Consider the following 18,780-nt stretch of genomic DNA (forward strand, 5'->3'; position numbering starts at 1 on the left):
TCTTGGTTGGCATGAATGTGTCGGGTCATAAGGTCTGTTCCAATGCTGTATGATTCTAAAATAGTTAGATTGCATATAAGATTCAGTAAATATTTTTAAAAGGAGAGCAAATAAAAAGTGCAAATGTTTATCTCTGGTCGCCCATACCTTTCATTTTCCCTGCTTTCCCATACTGCTTCATCGGCTCATCAGATCGAGCTTCCAACGCTGTAAACAATCCTCCATTTCCCCATCTTCCAGAGTCATCTAAATAAATTAAATGTTGTGTTTTACTTGACTTGTCTGCAGCATTTAATCCTTTCAAAATTTAATGAGCCAAATAAGCCATAATTTGGAAAGATACAAAATGTTTTCATAATGAAAAGATCTCCATCTCTTAAGTTAATTCATTTTAATACTTTAATTATGGGCTCTTCCTTTCCATTCACCTTGAACCTCTGCCTCATTTTGTAGCATGCTCATTCGTCAGGTCTGCGATATTTCACTGAAGCATGATCTGCAAGCTAGATTGGTCACATTCCTGGTGTTCAGGACCAGTGTATATTTAAGAAGACTGGTCATAATCTCCATGAATAGGTATTAAAACAAATGGCAGAGTTTCAGTAGCTGTGTCATTCAAGTTTTATTTTGTAAATAATTGAAATTATGAACAGCTTCCTTAGAAAGAAAACAGTCACATTTGGAAAAGGAACCAGTCCATTCAACTTTAGTAGATGCGATCAACCTCTCAGGTGGACAGGGAAACCAAACACAGGAGTAACATCGTGCTGGCTGGACCCCATGTACAGGTGCTCGTAACTTATGAACAGTCAACTTATGTACAATCTGTACATAACATACAAATGAGTGTTTGGGAGATTGGCAGGACGGGTTGGCCAGCTGTTGTAGGCAACTTCTGCCATGCGGAAACCAGGTTACAGTCACATTTCCGACTTGCGAGGCATTTGTATTATGACTAGTCCTCAGCAACGGAACTGTGCTAAGACCTGTGGAGGATCTGTATATGGAAGATATCAAGGCACAAACCTAACCACTCTATCAAGGACAGCCTGACCATATTTTCTACAAGATAACAGATTTAAAAAACAATTTACCCTTAGAATATAGGAAACCATTTCAAGGTACATTATCAAGTAGATAGTAGGGCAGGCGATATAAATCTTGATCAAAGAGATTTTAAGGATACCGTTAAAGGAGAAGCGAGAAGATGGGAGGTTTAGATATCAATATAATAACCCAAGGCATAGACAGCACCAATAGTGGGCAGATGAGAATTGGAACCCAGGACATGTATATGCCAGTGAGGGAGGCTGACCAGTCTCCACAATATCCACTCACTATTATGACATACATGCCTAAACATATTTATATTTGTACGGTTAAAGTGCCCCTCCCAAAAGATAAATATAATTTCTTGCACATTTTCCAAGTAAGGACACACAAGACCAGTTCGGGAGAGCTGCATAACTGGAGAAGGAAGCAGATATAGAGGCATGTAAGACCACAGGACAAAGTGAACAAATGGAAGATACATCACAAAGGTCAGTGAGATTTGGAAAGACATGATATTCCTGACACTTGACTTCAGCAACAGAATAAGTTATATTTCTACTTGCCAACACAGTGCACTATTATGGCATCCCCATTGTCAGCAGCTGAAGGGTGAGTGACATCTCCAAGGACATAATGAATGGATGTCTGGTCTGTATTGGCAGAATCCAGATCACCAGGAAGGTCGCCTTCATCTTCATCTGATTCATCCTCACTTCCACTATCCAATGATGGAAGACATAATGATTTGTAGCCACTGGAATGCCACCAAGCCATCCTGAGAGAAATTGTATTCAATGTTTTGTTAGTTAATTACTGAAGAAATACGGATTATTAAGAAAAGCTGAAAATAATCTCAAAAAAATCTTCCATTCTTATAAAGTCAATGAGTGAAGGCCTAAACAACTAAGCCCTTCCTTGTACATCACCCCTTCCTCATTGCAGTCAATCCAGTGAAGATATTCTACACTGCCTTCAAAGCAAGTTTACCTTCTGTAAGTAAGATCAAACTGCACATAATACTCCAGGTGCAGACTCACCAATGATTACGATAATTATAGCAAGATTTCCCTATTTTTATATTCCAATCTCTTTTGCAAAAAGCACCAATATTCTGCCTGCGGCTTAATTTCACTGTAATTGCATGCTGTTTATGTTTTATGATCGAGGACCTTTAAATCTATCAAGTTATTTTCAATCCGGTGTGAATGCCTAAGAAGAATAGAGTTATAGAGTAAGAAAGCACAAAAAACGGCCCTTCAACCCAGCCGCAGAGATCACTATTTGCAATTTATACTAAAGACTCGGAAGAAGGGCCGAGTGAGATGGGGAAGTTGGGAGAGTGTAATGTGGAAAAATGTGAGGTTATCTACTATGGAAGAATGAAAATGTAAATGATGATTTAAATGAAACGAGACTACAAAATGTTGCATTACAAACAGATCCAAGCCCTAGTGCACGAAACACAAGAGGTTAGCATGCAGATACAGCAAGTAATTAGGAAGGCTAATGGAAGTTTGCAAGGAATGTGGAGTATAAAAGTAGAGACATTTTGATGCAACTTCATAGGAATTTGGAACATCTGTAGGACTTTGTGCTGTTTTGCACTCGCTGACAGTGCATACCAGGCATCTAGATTAGATTAGATTAGATTAGATATAATGTATTAGATTAGATTAGATATAATTTATTGCCACACAGCCAGGCTGGTGGAAATTTGGGTTGTCTGCAGCGATACAATAATAAAGAACACACAACCACAATAAAACTGTAACACAAACATCCACCACAGCATTCATCACTGTGGTGGAAGGCACAAAATTTGGCCAGTCCTCCTCCATTTCCCCCCCGTGGTCAGGACCAGAGTCCAGAGTCAGTCCAGGATCGGCTCTTCCTCATCGGAGACCGCGGCTTTAAGTTGTTGTAGGCCGCAGGCCGGCGGTCAAGATTTAAAGTCCCCGCCGCAGCCAGAAGCACCGTAGACTGCAGGGCCGGCGGTCGAAGCTCCCCTCCAGGGGTGATGGTAAGTCCATGCCGGACCCGCGGTAGAAGTCGGCCGCGGGCCGGCAGTGATGGCTTCTTCTTCCCCCGGGTCCCCAACGTGAGATCCCGAGCTGTAGACGCCGCACCAGCTGGAGCTCTGCAGACCGCGGCTTCAGGCTGCGACTTCAGGCTGCCGGCTGCCCCGGGCCAGCGAAACGGAGCGCTCCCCTCCAGCGAGCCCCAGCGAGGGCTCACCCGCTCCACGTCGAGAGTCCACGCTGCGCCCGCCGCTGAAGCCCAGGGCGCGTCTCCGGGAAAGGCCGCGTCGATCCTTGATGTTAGGCCACGGGGGAGGCGACCTGGAAAAACTCACCTCTCCGTGGAGGAGGCGACCGAAGCGGTTTCCCCCTTACCCCCCCACACCACCCCCCACACAAAACACACAAAGAAACATTAAATACAGACTTTAAAACATACTAAAAAAATAAAAAAAGGTTGAAAAACTGACGAGCTGCATGACATGGCTGCTGCACAGAACAGCGCCCCCTACAGATCTGCCACCCTCAATGCAAAAAATCTTGCCCTGCTCATCCCCTTTAAGCTTTGCCTCTCTCACTTCTAAGCTATGCCCTTTAGTTTTTGACATTTCCACCCTGGGAAAAAAAATGTTCTGACTGTCTACCCTATCTATGCTTTTCATGACTTTATATACTTATCAGATTTATCACATTTATCAGTATATCACATTTATATACTCCCATCAACCACTGGCACTCCAGAGAAAACAATCCAAGTCTGCCCAATTTCTCTCAAGTTAACAACATAAAAACCTGCTTAAGTACGATGCTTTCAAATGAATCAAAGACGAATGACTTCATAAGACAACATGCAGGTAGAGAGACCTGTATTCCCAGCTAGCTAACTTGGGCGTCCAAAATATGAAATAGACAAAGGCAATACATATATTGCATATTCTCCCGAAACCAACCAAAAATAGAGTAATTTGAAACTGATTTTACTTTTTCTTTTGCTCCTCCTCTTCTCGTTTTTGTTTCTTTTCTTCCTGTAGTTTTGCTCTCTTAGCTGCTGTTTCTTGACGTTTCTGACGTCGTTGCTCAAGCTCTTCAGGAGACAATATTCGTTTATTTCTGGTGGATATACTCAAAGGAAGATCCGGAAGAAGCTGTACAGATAAAGATCAAAATGATAGCTATCCCTTACTGATTTGGGGGAAAAAAATATAATGTTTTCAATTTATTTTTATTTTGTATTTGCTCAAGTGGAGGGAGCATTCATTGCACAATTAATTTTGGCAATATTATTGAAAGCGCTCTCAGTTCAAATTTACATTAGCTAAAATAAACTCTCCACAAAATATAAAGTGCTCAGCGGGCCAGGCAGCATCTGTGGAGGGAATGGATAGGCAAAGATTTGGGTTGGGACTCTTCTTATGTCACCCCAAAATATGTCTGAGGCTTAGCTCCCAAATAATCCAACACACTGCATGAATGTCACATTTTGTTCCATTCTCCACACTTGTCTACTGGATTGATTTTAATTTTATTAATGAATTTTCCAATTTTAAGTAACTTACCCACAATGCCCTCCTTTTCCCCTCCAAGTACCCGCCCCTCCCACCCCACCTTTCCTTCACCTCCTATTCTCTCCCCCACACCCCCCCACCCAGTCAAAAAAAAACCTGGCTGACCTTCCACTAGTTTCTCCCCTTCCCCTTCACTTGTACCATTTACCATAGATACAAAACGTGCAACCTTTCTATGCTTGAGTTTTACACTTCGCAACTCTTTATCTTTTTGGGCTCACATTTGTCTCTTCATCTCTGGTCTGTCCAACAATCTACCTATCAAATAACCCCCTCGCCTGTGTTAACCTATTGGCGAACAAGCTCTGTCCTGCCGCTCTTCTCTCGCAGCTTGCGTTCCTGCCCTCGCCCCCCTCCAAGCAGTTTGAAGATGGGTCCCGACCCAAAACGTCATCTATCCATGTTCTCCAGAGAGGCTGCATGACCCATTGAGTTACTCCAGCATTTGTGTCTATCTTTGATATTTTTTACATTCATTTCATTAAGATCATGGTTGCTAAAAAACTTCTACTTCAATCAGTGTAGGATAGATTGCCATACCAGTCTACAATTAGTATCAGAGTAAAATCCTCATGAATTGTTTTAACTGAAAGCATGCATGGTCTTATTGAACAAATTAAACTGTCTTAATGTTATTACTTTTCTTTATGTTAATTTACCAGTTTTATGCCAGTGATCTTATAAAGTAATTGCCAGCAATATTTGTAATAATCAGGCAGATATCCCATCATTAACACTACATTAAGTTAAAATCCCTTCAGTTTATGTTTTTGTAGTTAACATAAGTTGAATGACTGGTCAGAATCTGGACCACATAGGAGAGTGAAGGATGAGGAGGATGAGCATAAATGTGACACAAGAGACTATAGATGTTGGAATTTTGAGCAAAGAAGAACCCGATGGTGGAACTCAGCAGGTCAGAAAGAGAAAAGAGAACTGGTTGGTTAAGGAGAAGGGGAGGGGGGTGCAATTAACTGAAATCGAAGAAAGTAATAGTGGAGAATGGTGATCACGTCATTGGGTTCAGAGAGTCCATTGTTTAAAATATTTTGATATACTTAAGTTTGATAGAACAATAGAAACACAAGCAATATTACCAGTGTTTTGTAATTTATGCGATAAAAAGTTGTGTTAAATATAACATTTTCTAATTTGATTGTGTATAGTGTCGCTATCATCAGTGGATGAAAGATGAAGGATATTTGATATTTAATAAATCAAGAATACCGCTAAAAAATTTATGAAATGTGCATTTGGAAACTATAAAATGCTTTGAACTCAACCAGCTTACATTGGACTTTGTGCGAAGTGATCTTCCTCCTTTACTGGAGTCTTCAAGTACCATTTTGTGAAGTTCCAGAAGCTGTTCAAAGGTCTTCTGATCTGCTGAACTGGATTCTTTAGAGTAATCTCTCCCCTCATACTGGTACATGTGTGCTAGAACAACCAGGGTAATAAATTATAATTTAACCAAAAATAAGACAAGAAGGATAATGCCCTCACAGTCAAATATCCATTCGAGTTACGAGGCTGACAAAGAAACACAATTATCACGTAAAAACTGTGGATTTTCCTACCTAATAGCAAAATGAAAATAATTCCACATGTATCCATACGACATGAGACAATAGAACTTTATTTATCCCAGGAGGGAAATTGGTCAACCCCCAGGAATCATACCCCAGGAATGATTAAAAGGAACATAAACTGAGGTTAAAACTAAATAAAAGCAGTTAATTTCTTTGAAAAATTAGGAGGCAATTTAAAAAAAAATGGAAGTTCATGTCAAGGAATGTGACACAAGTAGAGGTATGGAAAGAAAAATCACAAAGACATACTTGTACTCTCTAGCTCTTCATTTGACTCCGTTTTGTGAACCAGTTGGTCCTGTGTGATCCACATTCCCTTTCTGGTTTCTCCAAGAATATTTTGTAGATTGACATCGTCAATGGTACTTTCTTCAGAAGACAACAGCTTATCCAGCCCAAATTTCAGGATTTCACTTAGCTACCATTTTTTTTAAAAAAGGAAAATAAATTTGGTTTTATGCCTCAATTAATCATTGTGCCAGGCTGGATAGCTATTATGTAAAGTCAAAAACATTAAATAATACAAACTGCTGGGGTAACTCAGCAGGTTAGGCAGCATCAGCGGATGGATGGATAAGCGACATATCAGGTCAGGACCCTTCTTTAAAGTTGAGATGAAGAAGGCTCCTGATCTGAAACATCATCAATTCAATTTTCTCCACAGATGCCGACTAATCTGCTATTATTCCAGCATTTTGTGCTTTGATCAAGATTCCAACATCTGCAGTTCCTTGTGTTTACAAATTAAATAATTATTATTTTACATTTTGAGCATTATTTTCATTCATACAATTCAGTAAGATATCATAGTATTTATGCACCTGATGTAAGATTTTAAAGATATGTCTGCTTAAATTGAAATTGTAAACTTATTAATTTCCTATTCATAATTAATTAATATGAAATAATATGGAAAGACCTTGGGGTTAATTTAGCTCATCCTTCTGGAAGGAGTCTACAGTTCCATAATTTGGAGTTTTCAATTTTGGATGAAGTTCAGATGTTTTGTTAAGCAACATCTGCGGTTTTGTCTATTGTGCAAAATAGACCATTCCGTTTTTTCAGATTGTGGAAAGATTCCTTCAATAAAACTAATTTTTCTTTCACTTTATATCTGTGTCCTGGCACTGTCAGTTTAATTTGGAATGCTTCAGATTTACTTTACAATATTATGTTACATGCATCACTTCTGAACTGTTCCTTTTCAACAAATCAATCTTCCCTGATAACAGTGTTTTGATGTGGGACATCAATTGATCAGTTTATATTAGACAATAGACAATACACAATTGGTGCAGGAGTAGGCCGTTCGACCCCTTCGAGCCAGCACCACCATACACTGTGATCACGGCTGATCATTCACAATCAGTACCCCCGTTCCTGCCTTCTCCCCATATCCCTTGACTCCGCTATCTTTAAGACCTCTCTCTTGAAAGCATCCAGAGAATTCCAACATCGGGAAAATGTTTTCTGCCTCTAGCGTGCACAATCCCTTAATAATCTTATATGTTTCAATGTGATCCCCTCTCGTCCTTCCAAATTCCAGTGTATACAAGCCCAGTCGCTCCATTCTTTCAACATATGACAGTCCCGCCATCCCGGGCATTGACCTCGTGAACCTATGCTGTTCTCCCTCAATATTAAGAATGTCCTTCCTCAAATTTGGAGACCAAAACCGCACACAATATTCCATATTGAACAGTTAGAATATGCCAGGCTGAGAGTTTTGAAGAAGTGTTTTGGCCCGAAACGTTGCCTATTTCCTTCGCTCCATATATGCTGCTGCACCCGCTGAGTTTCTCCAGCATTTTTGTGTACCTGAGAGTTTTTAAGATTGTGGTGAAGTCCATTGATGTGATTGCCCACAAAGCCTCATAGATATTGTTTTGAGCTAGTAGCTCTGTACTAAATCCAACAAATTTTGCTTGATAGTGCATAAAATTTGTGATTTAAGGTATCTATCGTAGACAGATATAGAAGGTCCCATTACAAGAGAGGACTAATGACTTCTTTGCCGATTTGGATCACTACAGTTAGCAAATGCTCACCTGCATACCAGAAGCTCCAGATGATTCTTCTCCTTCGTTCATTGAGAACTGACCACCTTCAATCAACGTATTAGTCAACTTTAACTTTGACATAGCCCGGTTGTATATCAATTGTTCAACTGTGTCTCTTCCAATCAGACGAATAATTTTAACTGGTCTTTATACAAAAAGGTAATATTTAGAGGAGAAAGTGATTCCATTCATCTTGACAAATGACTGTCAACTTTAATGCATGTTGTGTCATATAGCATTCACAAATTTTAACTACAAATTTATTGCCTAAGCAAATAGTCATACTTTGACACTTCTTACAATGAAAAAATACTCTTGAGTTTGAGCTTCAATTCTTCACAGACATGTGATTTTTGGTTACTTTGCCATGATCTTGTTGACAAATATATAACTTTGTAGATACATAAATATCCAGACAGAACAAATGAGAAAACATGGACTTTCCATAATCTGTTCCACTCGGAGATTTTTTGAATAACTGTTTTTTTGTTATGGAGTTGAATAATGTGATGTGGTATTTTCACTCAATAATGAAATAGACAATGAAGCTAAATTGCTTTGATATAGTGCTTAGAGATGAATTAACAGCATGACATTTAATGGAAAGCAGAATCAAGGTCCTTGCTCAGATTAGGGAAGCTCAGATCATTTTTTGTATGCCATGACCTTCTGATATCACCATGTATCCTTGCTTGAAAGGACATCACCTTGGCAATAACACAGCTTATTTCAGTAGAGGTAGTGAGAAGACCACAACATATCTGGCCTCAATAACCCAAAGTCAGGGGAAATGGGAAAAGGAAAAAAAAGTTGTTGTGGTTCCTGCCTCAGAACGTTGTTCATTGATTCTGGTTAAATTCCTACATCTTTGTGTGTGTTAAGTTACAGTAAGAGAGGAATTGGCCAATTCTGTGGTCTGTGATGCCTTCTCTCCTAGACAAGGCTGCACATAATCTTTGCTCTGTGTATTTGCGTATAAACTTCACAAGAATTACAGAATCAGTACAAGGGCAATGATCTAAAAGTTTGGGAGTGCATCTTTAGTTAATACTAGATCAAGTGCAGACCCATTGGGTCTGTTTCCCTAACGGCATTTGCGGGGGGGGGGCTGCGGCATCACACTCACATTAACAACCCCCCAAACACACAGGTGGGGGGAGGGGAGGTGGAAGAGGGGAGGGAGGGGAGAGAGGGGAGAGGAGGAGGAGGAAACGGGACAGATTTGGGAGGGAAAGGAGAGCGGGGTAGGAGGTGAGAGAGGGGGATGGGGAGAGAGACGTGTGGGAGGGGGGGATGGGGAGGGAGGGGAGGATGGAGGGAGGGGGAGAGGGGTGGGGGGAGAGAGGGGAAGGAGTGGGGAGGGAGGCGGAGAGGGGTAGGGGGAGTGATGGAAGAGGGACAGAGGGGTAGGGGGAAGGGGGCGGGGGGGCGAGAGGGAAAGGGGTGGGGTAGAGAGGGTAGGGGGGTGGGGGAGAGAGTGAAGGGGGGTGGGGGAGGGATGAGGAGAGGGAGAGGGGGAGAGGAGTGCGGAGGGAGGGAGGGAGGGGTAGAGGGGTAGCGGGAGTGGTGGAAGAGGGACGGGGGAGTGGTGGAAGAGGAACAGAGGGGTAAGGGAAGGGGTGGGGGAGAGAGGGGAAGGGAAGGGAAGAGAGAGGGGTGGTGGAGGAAGAGGGATGGGGTAAGGGGAGAGAAGTGGAAGAGTGGGGAGGGAGTGGTAGGGGGAGTGGTGGAAGAGGGACAGAGTGGTATGGGGGAAGGGGGCGGGGGGAGAGAGGGAAGGGGGTGGGGTAGAGAGGGAAGAGGGGTGGGAGAGAGAGGGATGGGTGGGAGAGGGAGAGGGGTGATGAGAGGGAAACATAGAAATTAAGTGCAGGAGTAGGCCATTCGGCCCTAGGAGCCTGCACCACCATTCAATATGATCATGGCTGATCATCCAACTCAGTATCCTGTACCTGCCTTCTCTCCATACCCCCTGATCCCTTTAGCCACAAGGGCCAGATCTAACTCCCTCTTAAATATAGCCAATGAACTGGCCTCAACTACCTTCTGTGCCAGTGAATTCCAGAGATTCACCACTCTCTGTGTGAAAAATGTTTTTCTCATCTCGGTCCTAAAATATTTACCCTTATCCTTAAACTGTGACCCCTTGTTCTGGACTTCCCCAACATCTGGAACAATCTTCCTGCATCTAGCCTGTCCAACCCCTTAAGAATTTAGTAAGTCTATAAGATACCCCCTCAATCTCCTAAAATCTAGCGAGTACAAGCTGAGTCTATCCAGTCTTTAGTCATATGAAAGTCCTGACACCCCAGGAATCAGTCTGGTGAGCCTTCTCTGTACTCCCACTATGGCAAGTATGTCTTTGAGCATTGGGCATTGTGACATCACACGATGGAACGTTCACCAGGGTCTGGGGCTGCTTCTATGGGTGAGAAGCCAGTATTTTTTGAAATATTGGGGGGGGGGGGGGAGCTGCGGCATCACACTCACATTAACCACCCCCTAAACACACAGGTGGGGGAGAAGAGGGGAGGGAGGGGAGAGGAGGAGGAAACGGGACAGATTTGGGAGAGAAAGGAGAGCGGGGTAGGGGGTGAGAGAGGGGGGTGGGGAGAGAGATGTGGGGCAGGGGGGGATGGGGAGGGAGGGGAAGAGGGAGGGAGGGGGAGAGGGGTGGGGGGAGAGAGGGGAAAAAGTGGGGAGGGAGAGTGGAGGGGGTGGGGGGAGAGAAGTGGAAGAGTGGGGAGGGAGGAGGAGAGGGGTAGGGGGAGTGATGGAAGACGGACAGAGGGATAGGGGGAAGGGGGCGGGGGGAGAGGCGGAAGGGGGTGGGGAGAGAGGGATGGGAGAGGGAGAGGGGTGAGGAGAGGGAGGGGGAGGAGAGAAGGGGGAGAGAAGTGGAAGAGTGGGGAGGGAGGGAGGGAGGGAGGGGTAGAGGGGTAGCGGGAGTGGTGGAAGAGGGACGGGGGAGTGGTGGAAGAGGAACAGAGGGATAAGAGGAAGGGGTGGGGGAGAGAGGGAAAGGGAGGGGGAGAGGGGTGGGGGAGGTAGAGGGGTGGGGTAAGGGGAGAGAAGTGGAAGAGTGGGGAGGGAGGGGTAGGGGGAGTGGTGGAAGAGGGACAGAGGGGTAGGGGAAGGGGGCGGGGGGGAGAGGGAAGGGGGTGGGGTAGAGAGGGAAGGGGGGTGGGGAGAGAGGGATGGGTGGGAGAGGGAGAGGGGTGAGGAGAGGGAAACATAGAAAACTAGAAATTAAGTGCAGGAGTAGGCCATTCGGCCCTTTGAGCCTGCACCACCATTCAATATGATCATGGCTGATCATCCAACTCAGTATCCTGTACCTGCCTTCTCTCCATATCCCCTGATCCCTTTAGCCACAAGGGCCACATCTAACTCCCTCTTAAGTTCCGATTGGGCATATGTGAGCATTGGGCATTGTGACATCACACGATGGAACGTTCACCAGGGGCTGGGGCTGCTTCTATGGGTGAGAAGCCAGTTTATTTTTGAAATATTGGGGGGGGGGGGGGGGGGGAAGGATTTGATTAAAAACGTGTACATAAACATGACGAAATGTAATGAGGAGCGGTTACTTAGAAAGAAAAGTGAAATCTCTACCGAAATGGAAAAGATGTCGGCGATTCTGCGTCTGGTTTCGGAGTAGCAGTGAATCAAAGGAAGAAATGCAGCCAGCAGCCGTCCATGTAAATGGATCCATTCCGATTGGACATCTGCGAGCATTGGGCATTGTGATTGGACATCTGCGAGCATTGGGCATTGTGACATCACACGATTGAAACGAATCAAAAGGAAGAAAGGCAGCCGGACGGACGGCAGGCGACAGGCACACAGTTTTATATATTAGATAGATAGATTATATTAATCTGTTGATTTTCATCAACAAAAATATTCAAATTAAGAGCAATTCATTGCAATCAAGCTATTTGGCATAACCAATATTTAAACAAAATAAGATACTTAAAGTATTTGAAACATCAAAAGGCAGGTTTGGGATACTGAGTTGGATGATCAGCCATGATCATATTGAATGGCGGTGCAGGCTCGAAGGGCCGAATGGCCTACTCCTGCACCTATTTTCTATGTTTCTATGTTTCTATCAGAACCTCTTCACTACTAGCATGGAGCTGAAGAAAGGGTTAACCATTCATTACCTACAACCTCACCTCCTCACATAAAATACATTTTGTTTATCTCAATGATCAATTGTAAATGGAAGAGTTTTAAAAGATAAATTATCAAAACTGTGCTATTAAAAGATAATAATAAACATTTATATCAATTCTATAAGCTTTAATACATTTTCAACTGGCCTTAAGAAACCTAAACATTCAACTGGCCATAAGAAAATGTGATGCACAGGATCAAACTTAAGCTGAGGATTCCAACCAACATTACTTCCCTCACCTTTTCTGACCAATCCTGTGGGCCCTTGCAGCTGCCTGAAGGTCATTTTGTGGATTAAAATCACTGTCTACAAATATGACAGTGTCAGCAGCAGTAAGGTTCATTCCTACTCCACCTGTTTTTGAAAATCATACCATATGTAAATCAAATATACAATTCAGCAGATAATAAATTATAAATGGCATACAGGTTGCTCTGCTACATTGCAATAAGTGTGTTCCTAAGAGACCTTGCCTCATAGAAAATAGCGTGATAGAAACAACTAGTCACAGAGAAATGCAGCATGGAAACAGCCCCTTCAGCACTACGTGCCGATCAAGATGCCGATCAAGATGCCCCAATAGAGAAACGTGAGATAAGGACAAGAAAGTTTTAGATTTGCAATAAAAAAGTTATTTTCTTGCATTTTTTTCAAAACCAAAGGTCTTTTTAAGCAATACATTTATTTTTTAAACTACACGGTAAAAATACTAAAGGTTGCATATTGCCTTGTATCACTGGTCAAGTGTCAATAGAAGCAATTGCTTGTCAATTTGAAATGGCCACTGTGGTGAAACTGACAGACTCTGGGGAGGATACAGAGAAAAATGTTTTTCCCCCGGACTTTTTTTCTCCCCAAGGCAGCTTTCTTCCCTACTCTATTTTCAAAATAGCTTTCAAGTGGTTCTCTAGTTCCTAATTGAAATAGCGTTATAAACAATTCGACCTGCATAATACCAAGTGTTTTCTAATGCTTCAATCCTGCTCTGAACAATTTGCATTCTTGAAATGTGCGATATAGCACAACTACATTATCTGTATCATGAATGAGGGAAATAGATAAAATCCATGGCTAGTGAGTAGGTAACTTTCAAATCATTTGCATAGAAACAAATCTCCCCCTCATCGACTCCATCTACACTTCTCACTACCTTGGGAAAGCAGCCAACGTAATCAAGGACCATTCACACCCCAGTCATTCCCTCTTCTCCCTTCTCCCATTGGGCAGAAGATACAAAAGTAAGCTCAAACCAGATTCAGGAACAGCTTCTTCCGTGCTGCTATAGAATTATTGAATGGCCCTTTCATAAGCCAAATGTATAGTCTCTATCTCCAAAACCTATCCCATTACAGGCCTTGCATTTTTTTTTAAACCTGCAATTTCTCTGCACCTGCAACACCTAACTCAGTAACACAATACTCTGCACCCTGGTATTTTTCTCTTTGTACCTCTCGTTATACTTGTATAATGGCATGATTGTACTCTTCTACAGTATGATTTGACTAGATAGCACATTAACAAATTTACGTGTACCTCGGCACACAGGACAACAGACCAACCAACTCTTAAACAGATAGGTAGAGTGATGTCTAATGTAGTCAACAGTGATATTACAGTCTCCCAGTGTTCTGTAGAATTTCTTGACTTTAAATAGCCAATATTATTTTAGGGGAAAATATCATGCCAGTTCCTACAAACCTGCCCTGGTGCTTAAAAGAAAAACAAATATATCTTGTTGATTGAAGTTTTTGATTGCTAAGAATCGTTCTTCTCCACGTACGGATCCATCCATGCGTTCATAGCTATAACCTTCAATAAAGTAAAAATTAGTGATATATGTGAGAATCACAATAGATTGAATTAAATTGAATTCATTTGTCATTCAAAATAGAAAATTTGAACGAAATGTCGTTACCGTACAATATTAACAATAAAAAGCAAACAAAACACACAATTACATAGACATCCATCACAGTGACTCTCCTCCAGGCACCTCCTCACTGTGATGGAAGGTAAAAAAAATCTTATCTCTTCCTTGCTTTTTTACAAACCAATGGGGAGATGGGGAGATGCTTTACATAGACTTCTATAGTGCTTTACACAGACTTACTGAACAAGTACATAGCAAGGTTCCACAAGCAGTGATAATGAACAAATTTTTTGCAGAGATTAATTGAGGGATAAATATTGACCAGGACACTGGGGAGGATCCGTCTACTCTTCTTTGAAATAAGATCTATAAGATCTTCCTCAGTGGAAATAAATCACTTAGTAACAGCACCTCATGTTCCATTTGAGTAGCTTACAACCCAATGGTATGAACATTGAATTCTTCAGTTTCAAGCAATAACCCCTCCCTGACCCCCATTCTTTCCCCTGCCTCCTACCCACCCCAATGCACACACATTTCTACCATCATCTCTCACCACCCCAGTCACCCTGCTCCTTACCCCATTATTCATTTCCCATCCCTGATGCCTTCATTTCCCTTTCATCCTCCCCGCAACCCTCTTATATCCATACCTCTCTGCCTCATGGCATTACTTTTGCTCCTTCTCTTCATTCCTTACCTGAAATTATTTTGTCTCCTTTTCATTCTTAACCTCCACCTATCTTCCAATTCTGTTCCCCTACCCCACCTGTATCTACCTATCACTTTCAATGCTTTGTCCCACCCCCATCTCTCTTTCACAGCTTGCTACTCCCTACTCCAATCAGTCTGAAGAAGGCTCCAAACCCAAAACGCCGTTTGTCCATTTCCCTTCATGGATGCTGCCAGACCTGCTGAATTCCTCCATCATGTCCATTTGCATGTTAATCAGGAACTAATTTCTTGAATTAGAAATGATACATTTAGGAAAATTACATCACAATGCACTATGTATACAGGCCTGCACGATTATGGACTGGTTTACCTAATGTAACAGATAATTTAGTGTATATTACTAAATTTCATTGTTCTGTTCCCAGTACATACGACAATTAAACTTTTGATTCTTCTATTTATTTGTTGTATTGTTACATTTAATGTGCCTGTAAAGCTGCAGCAAGCAAGAATTTTGCTTAATTTAGACATTTTGGTCCTGGTGCATAGACAGTTAAACACTCTTGTCTTGGCAATGAACAAGATTAACATCTAGCTCACATTCACAACTGAAAAGGCAAGTTGTAGATGGGGCAAAATAAATCTACGCACATTGCCTGGACCTCTAATGACATCCGTGGATATATCGTAGCGGCTCGTTATGCCAGCGTAGGTACTCGGGGCATCAGGTAAGTCGGGGCGTTTTTTCCAGCCTGATGAAAAATGGCCATGGATATTTTTTAATATCCGAGTAAAAAAATAGCCCCGAGTACCTAAGGCTGGCATAACAATCCACTACGATATATCCACGGACTCCTACGACCTCCTACGGACTCATTACGAACATTCTGCGAGTTTGAAAACTTGGGAGAATTCGTGAATAACTCGGGAAAATTCGTGAAAAACGCGGGAAAGTGGGACAGGCCGTTAAATGCCACACAGTCGTGGAGAGAGGGGAGTGGAGTAGGGGAATGAGCAGGTGCCCCTATTCAACATTTCTGGCAATAAAGGAAGCATTACATAAATTCTGTTGCAGCTTTTACCTCTATATTCCATGTAGTCCTGCAGGATATCCAGCATTCTTGTCATCTGGGAAAACAGCAACACTCGATGACCTCTGATGGATAATTTGAAATGTAATTATTTATCTTTTATTTATCTATCTCTTATATGCATGTATTTCTCTTTCTCATTCCCCCTTTTCACCATGCACACTATACATATGCTTCAGTTTTAAGAGTGAAATAATGATGGATATAGACATCTTACTGATAATGGCAAATACAATACCATATATACTCTCATTCATCTGGCATCCATGGCCAATAGGATGGTTGTCAGTAGCACAAATAAGAGAATTGCTCAAAAAAAATCACTGTATATCACACATTAATATTTTATGTAAAAATGTTTAAATAAACTTCCAAATTATCTGCTATCTCCCCTACCATTTAAGTAACAATATTTTACAATGCAATTCTACATTCTGTAACAATACAAATTATTGTGCCAGATTACAAATTATTTATATGTAAAAAATGTAATAATCTGGTTGAACCAGTTTCCAAAAATGAATGAACAACCATTGATCGTGCCAGCGCAAGTACACCTCCCAACCATAAAAATGTACATGAAGGTATGAATCATAACACAGCTATGCAGTTACGCATCAGTGCAAAGTAGTTATGGGTTTGCTCAGCAGTTAAATAAAATTTATGCAAAAGGCTTGCACTTTAACAAGAATCTGACATCACTTTTATGAGGTAAGCTAACATTTTCCAGTCTTCCATTCTTGAATCAGCATTATTGCTGAGTAATATGGATGCTTTGTGACATTAGGTAAAGATTTATGTAAAACTTGATTAGTTTCTGAAAAGTAATTGATTTTGGCACGATGCACATTAATCAGAGTACAGAAATTCCATGCAAAGAATTTTAATAACCATGCCTGGGATGCAGAAATGCCAGTAAAGTGTCCAGTAGATGAAGTTTACCACTCGCTTCGACAAGGTGATCGCCAATCTGAAATGGTTCTGGTTCCACACCTAAACAAAACATAAAGTGCTCACACAGATCAGACCTCCCAACATTGAATCCATCTACGCTTTATGCTGCCTCCGAAAAGTAGCCAACATAATCACCAACATACCCCAGTCAGGCAGAAGGTACAGAAGCTTGAAAGCATGCTTCTTGCCATTTGTTATCAGGGTTCTTAACAATCCTTCCATAAACTAGGGAACTGTCCAATGCACCTGTACCATCGTGGACATTGAACTTTGTCTATTGAACTCTTGCACTACAATGCTGAGAGCTATATTCGGTATCTTCCCCTTTGCTCTGCCTATTATATTTGAGTTTAACTTGATTGTATTTATGTATAGTATATCTGATCTGTTTTGGATAGCATGCAAATTAATGCTTTCACTGTACCTCGGCACATGACAATAATAAACATACATTTAAACAAATTAGGAAAGTCTGGACTGAAATATCAAAATGTCATGAAGTTTACCCAGAGTCCTAGCCAATACGCCATCCTTAATTAACTATCAATAACAGATAACAAATTATGCCTTTAAGTTTTCACCTTAAACTGCAAATTAACTGTTACATTTTATTAGACAATAAACTACTTTACTTCTAAATTGATCAATGGTTTGTGAAGTTTTTAAGCATTCTAGGGGTACAATACAGTTTTAATTAAATGTAGGTGTAGTCTTTCTTTGCTGCCCTCTAAGCAAAACAGAGGTGTTATTGTTAATAGGTATTGGCATTGGCCAAAATCATTTAACTGTGAATGGTCAAATCTAAGATTTTTTACCCATGCCAGGGATGAATTTAAATCTGCTGGCATCTTAATTTTGGTGGTGAAATGCAGCCGGGAAACAGGCCCTTCAGCTCAACTTGCCCATGCTGACCACATGCCCCAACTACACTAGTCCCACCTGCCTGCGTTTGGCCCATAATAGCCTCAGAGTCATACAGCGTGGAAACAGATTTTCAAATGACTTCAAATACTCTTTGACGATTACTGCTTTGCTTACCATCAAAAAGATAAGGATGATCAACACATTTTCTAAGTTGGATTAGAATATTCATTAATCGCGCTTTCTTGCCCATTTCATTCTCAAATGCATCTGAAATGAAAATTACAGTAGTATTACCAACTAACCATTAAAAACATGTGATACAACAACTTCCTCCCACATTGTTATTCCAGGATCTTGGGGTGCAAGTTCATAGCTCTCCAAAAGTGGCAACACAAATAAATAAGAGATAAAGAAGGCATGCAGTATACTTTCCTTTATCGGTTGGGGCATTAAGCATAAAAGTTGGGAAGTCATATTGCAGCTGTATAAAACTGTGGTTGGACACATTTGGAGCATTGCATGGAGTGTTGCCACACTATGTGAAATATATTTAAAAGACTAGAGTTCCAAAAACATCTAGGCTAATAAAATATGATAAATTATTGTAGATTGCTTTAACATTAAGAATAATAACAAATAAGAATCTGGACATTTATTAAATGGGGAATTATTACAAATTATTAACTGAAGAGTCCTAACCCGAAGGTCGCATATTCGTGTTTTTCCTGTACATCAGTCACTGAAAGTAAGTATGCTGATACAGCAGGCAGTGAAGAAAGCAAATGGCATGTTGGCCTTCATATTGAGAGGATTTGAGAATAGGGGGTCCTACTGCAGTTATACAGGGCCTTGGTGAGA

At 41.5% G+C, this 18,780-nt stretch overlaps 1 protein-coding gene across 1 annotated transcript in view; it reads right to left on the bottom strand.

The window, feature by feature from the left end:
• Positions 1 to 18,780, bottom strand: part of chd1l (chromodomain helicase DNA binding protein 1 like) — a 64,471-nt gene that overhangs the window by 16,832 nt on the left and 28,859 nt on the right. The window contains exons 9-19 of the mRNA XM_033032614.1: positions 18,097 to 18,189; positions 17,001 to 17,097; positions 16,096 to 16,169; positions 14,167 to 14,277; positions 12,708 to 12,822; positions 8,274 to 8,430; positions 6,475 to 6,643; positions 5,928 to 6,073; positions 4,053 to 4,216; positions 1,617 to 1,828; positions 148 to 246 (exon numbers count right to left, since the gene is read on the bottom strand). Coding sequence (XP_032888505.1) covers positions 148 to 246; positions 1,617 to 1,828; positions 4,053 to 4,216; positions 5,928 to 6,073; positions 6,475 to 6,643; positions 8,274 to 8,430; positions 12,708 to 12,822; positions 14,167 to 14,277; positions 16,096 to 16,169; positions 17,001 to 17,097; positions 18,097 to 18,189 — 1,437 coding nt within the window. The remainder of the gene's footprint in view (positions 1 to 147; positions 247 to 1,616; positions 1,829 to 4,052; positions 4,217 to 5,927; positions 6,074 to 6,474; positions 6,644 to 8,273; positions 8,431 to 12,707; positions 12,823 to 14,166; positions 14,278 to 16,095; positions 16,170 to 17,000; positions 17,098 to 18,096; positions 18,190 to 18,780) is intronic.

Source organism: Amblyraja radiata, chromosome 14, assembly GCF_010909765.2.
Source record: "Amblyraja radiata isolate CabotCenter1 chromosome 14, sAmbRad1.1.pri, whole genome shotgun sequence".
Taxonomy (NCBI): Eukaryota; Metazoa; Chordata; class Chondrichthyes; order Rajiformes; family Rajidae; genus Amblyraja; species Amblyraja radiata.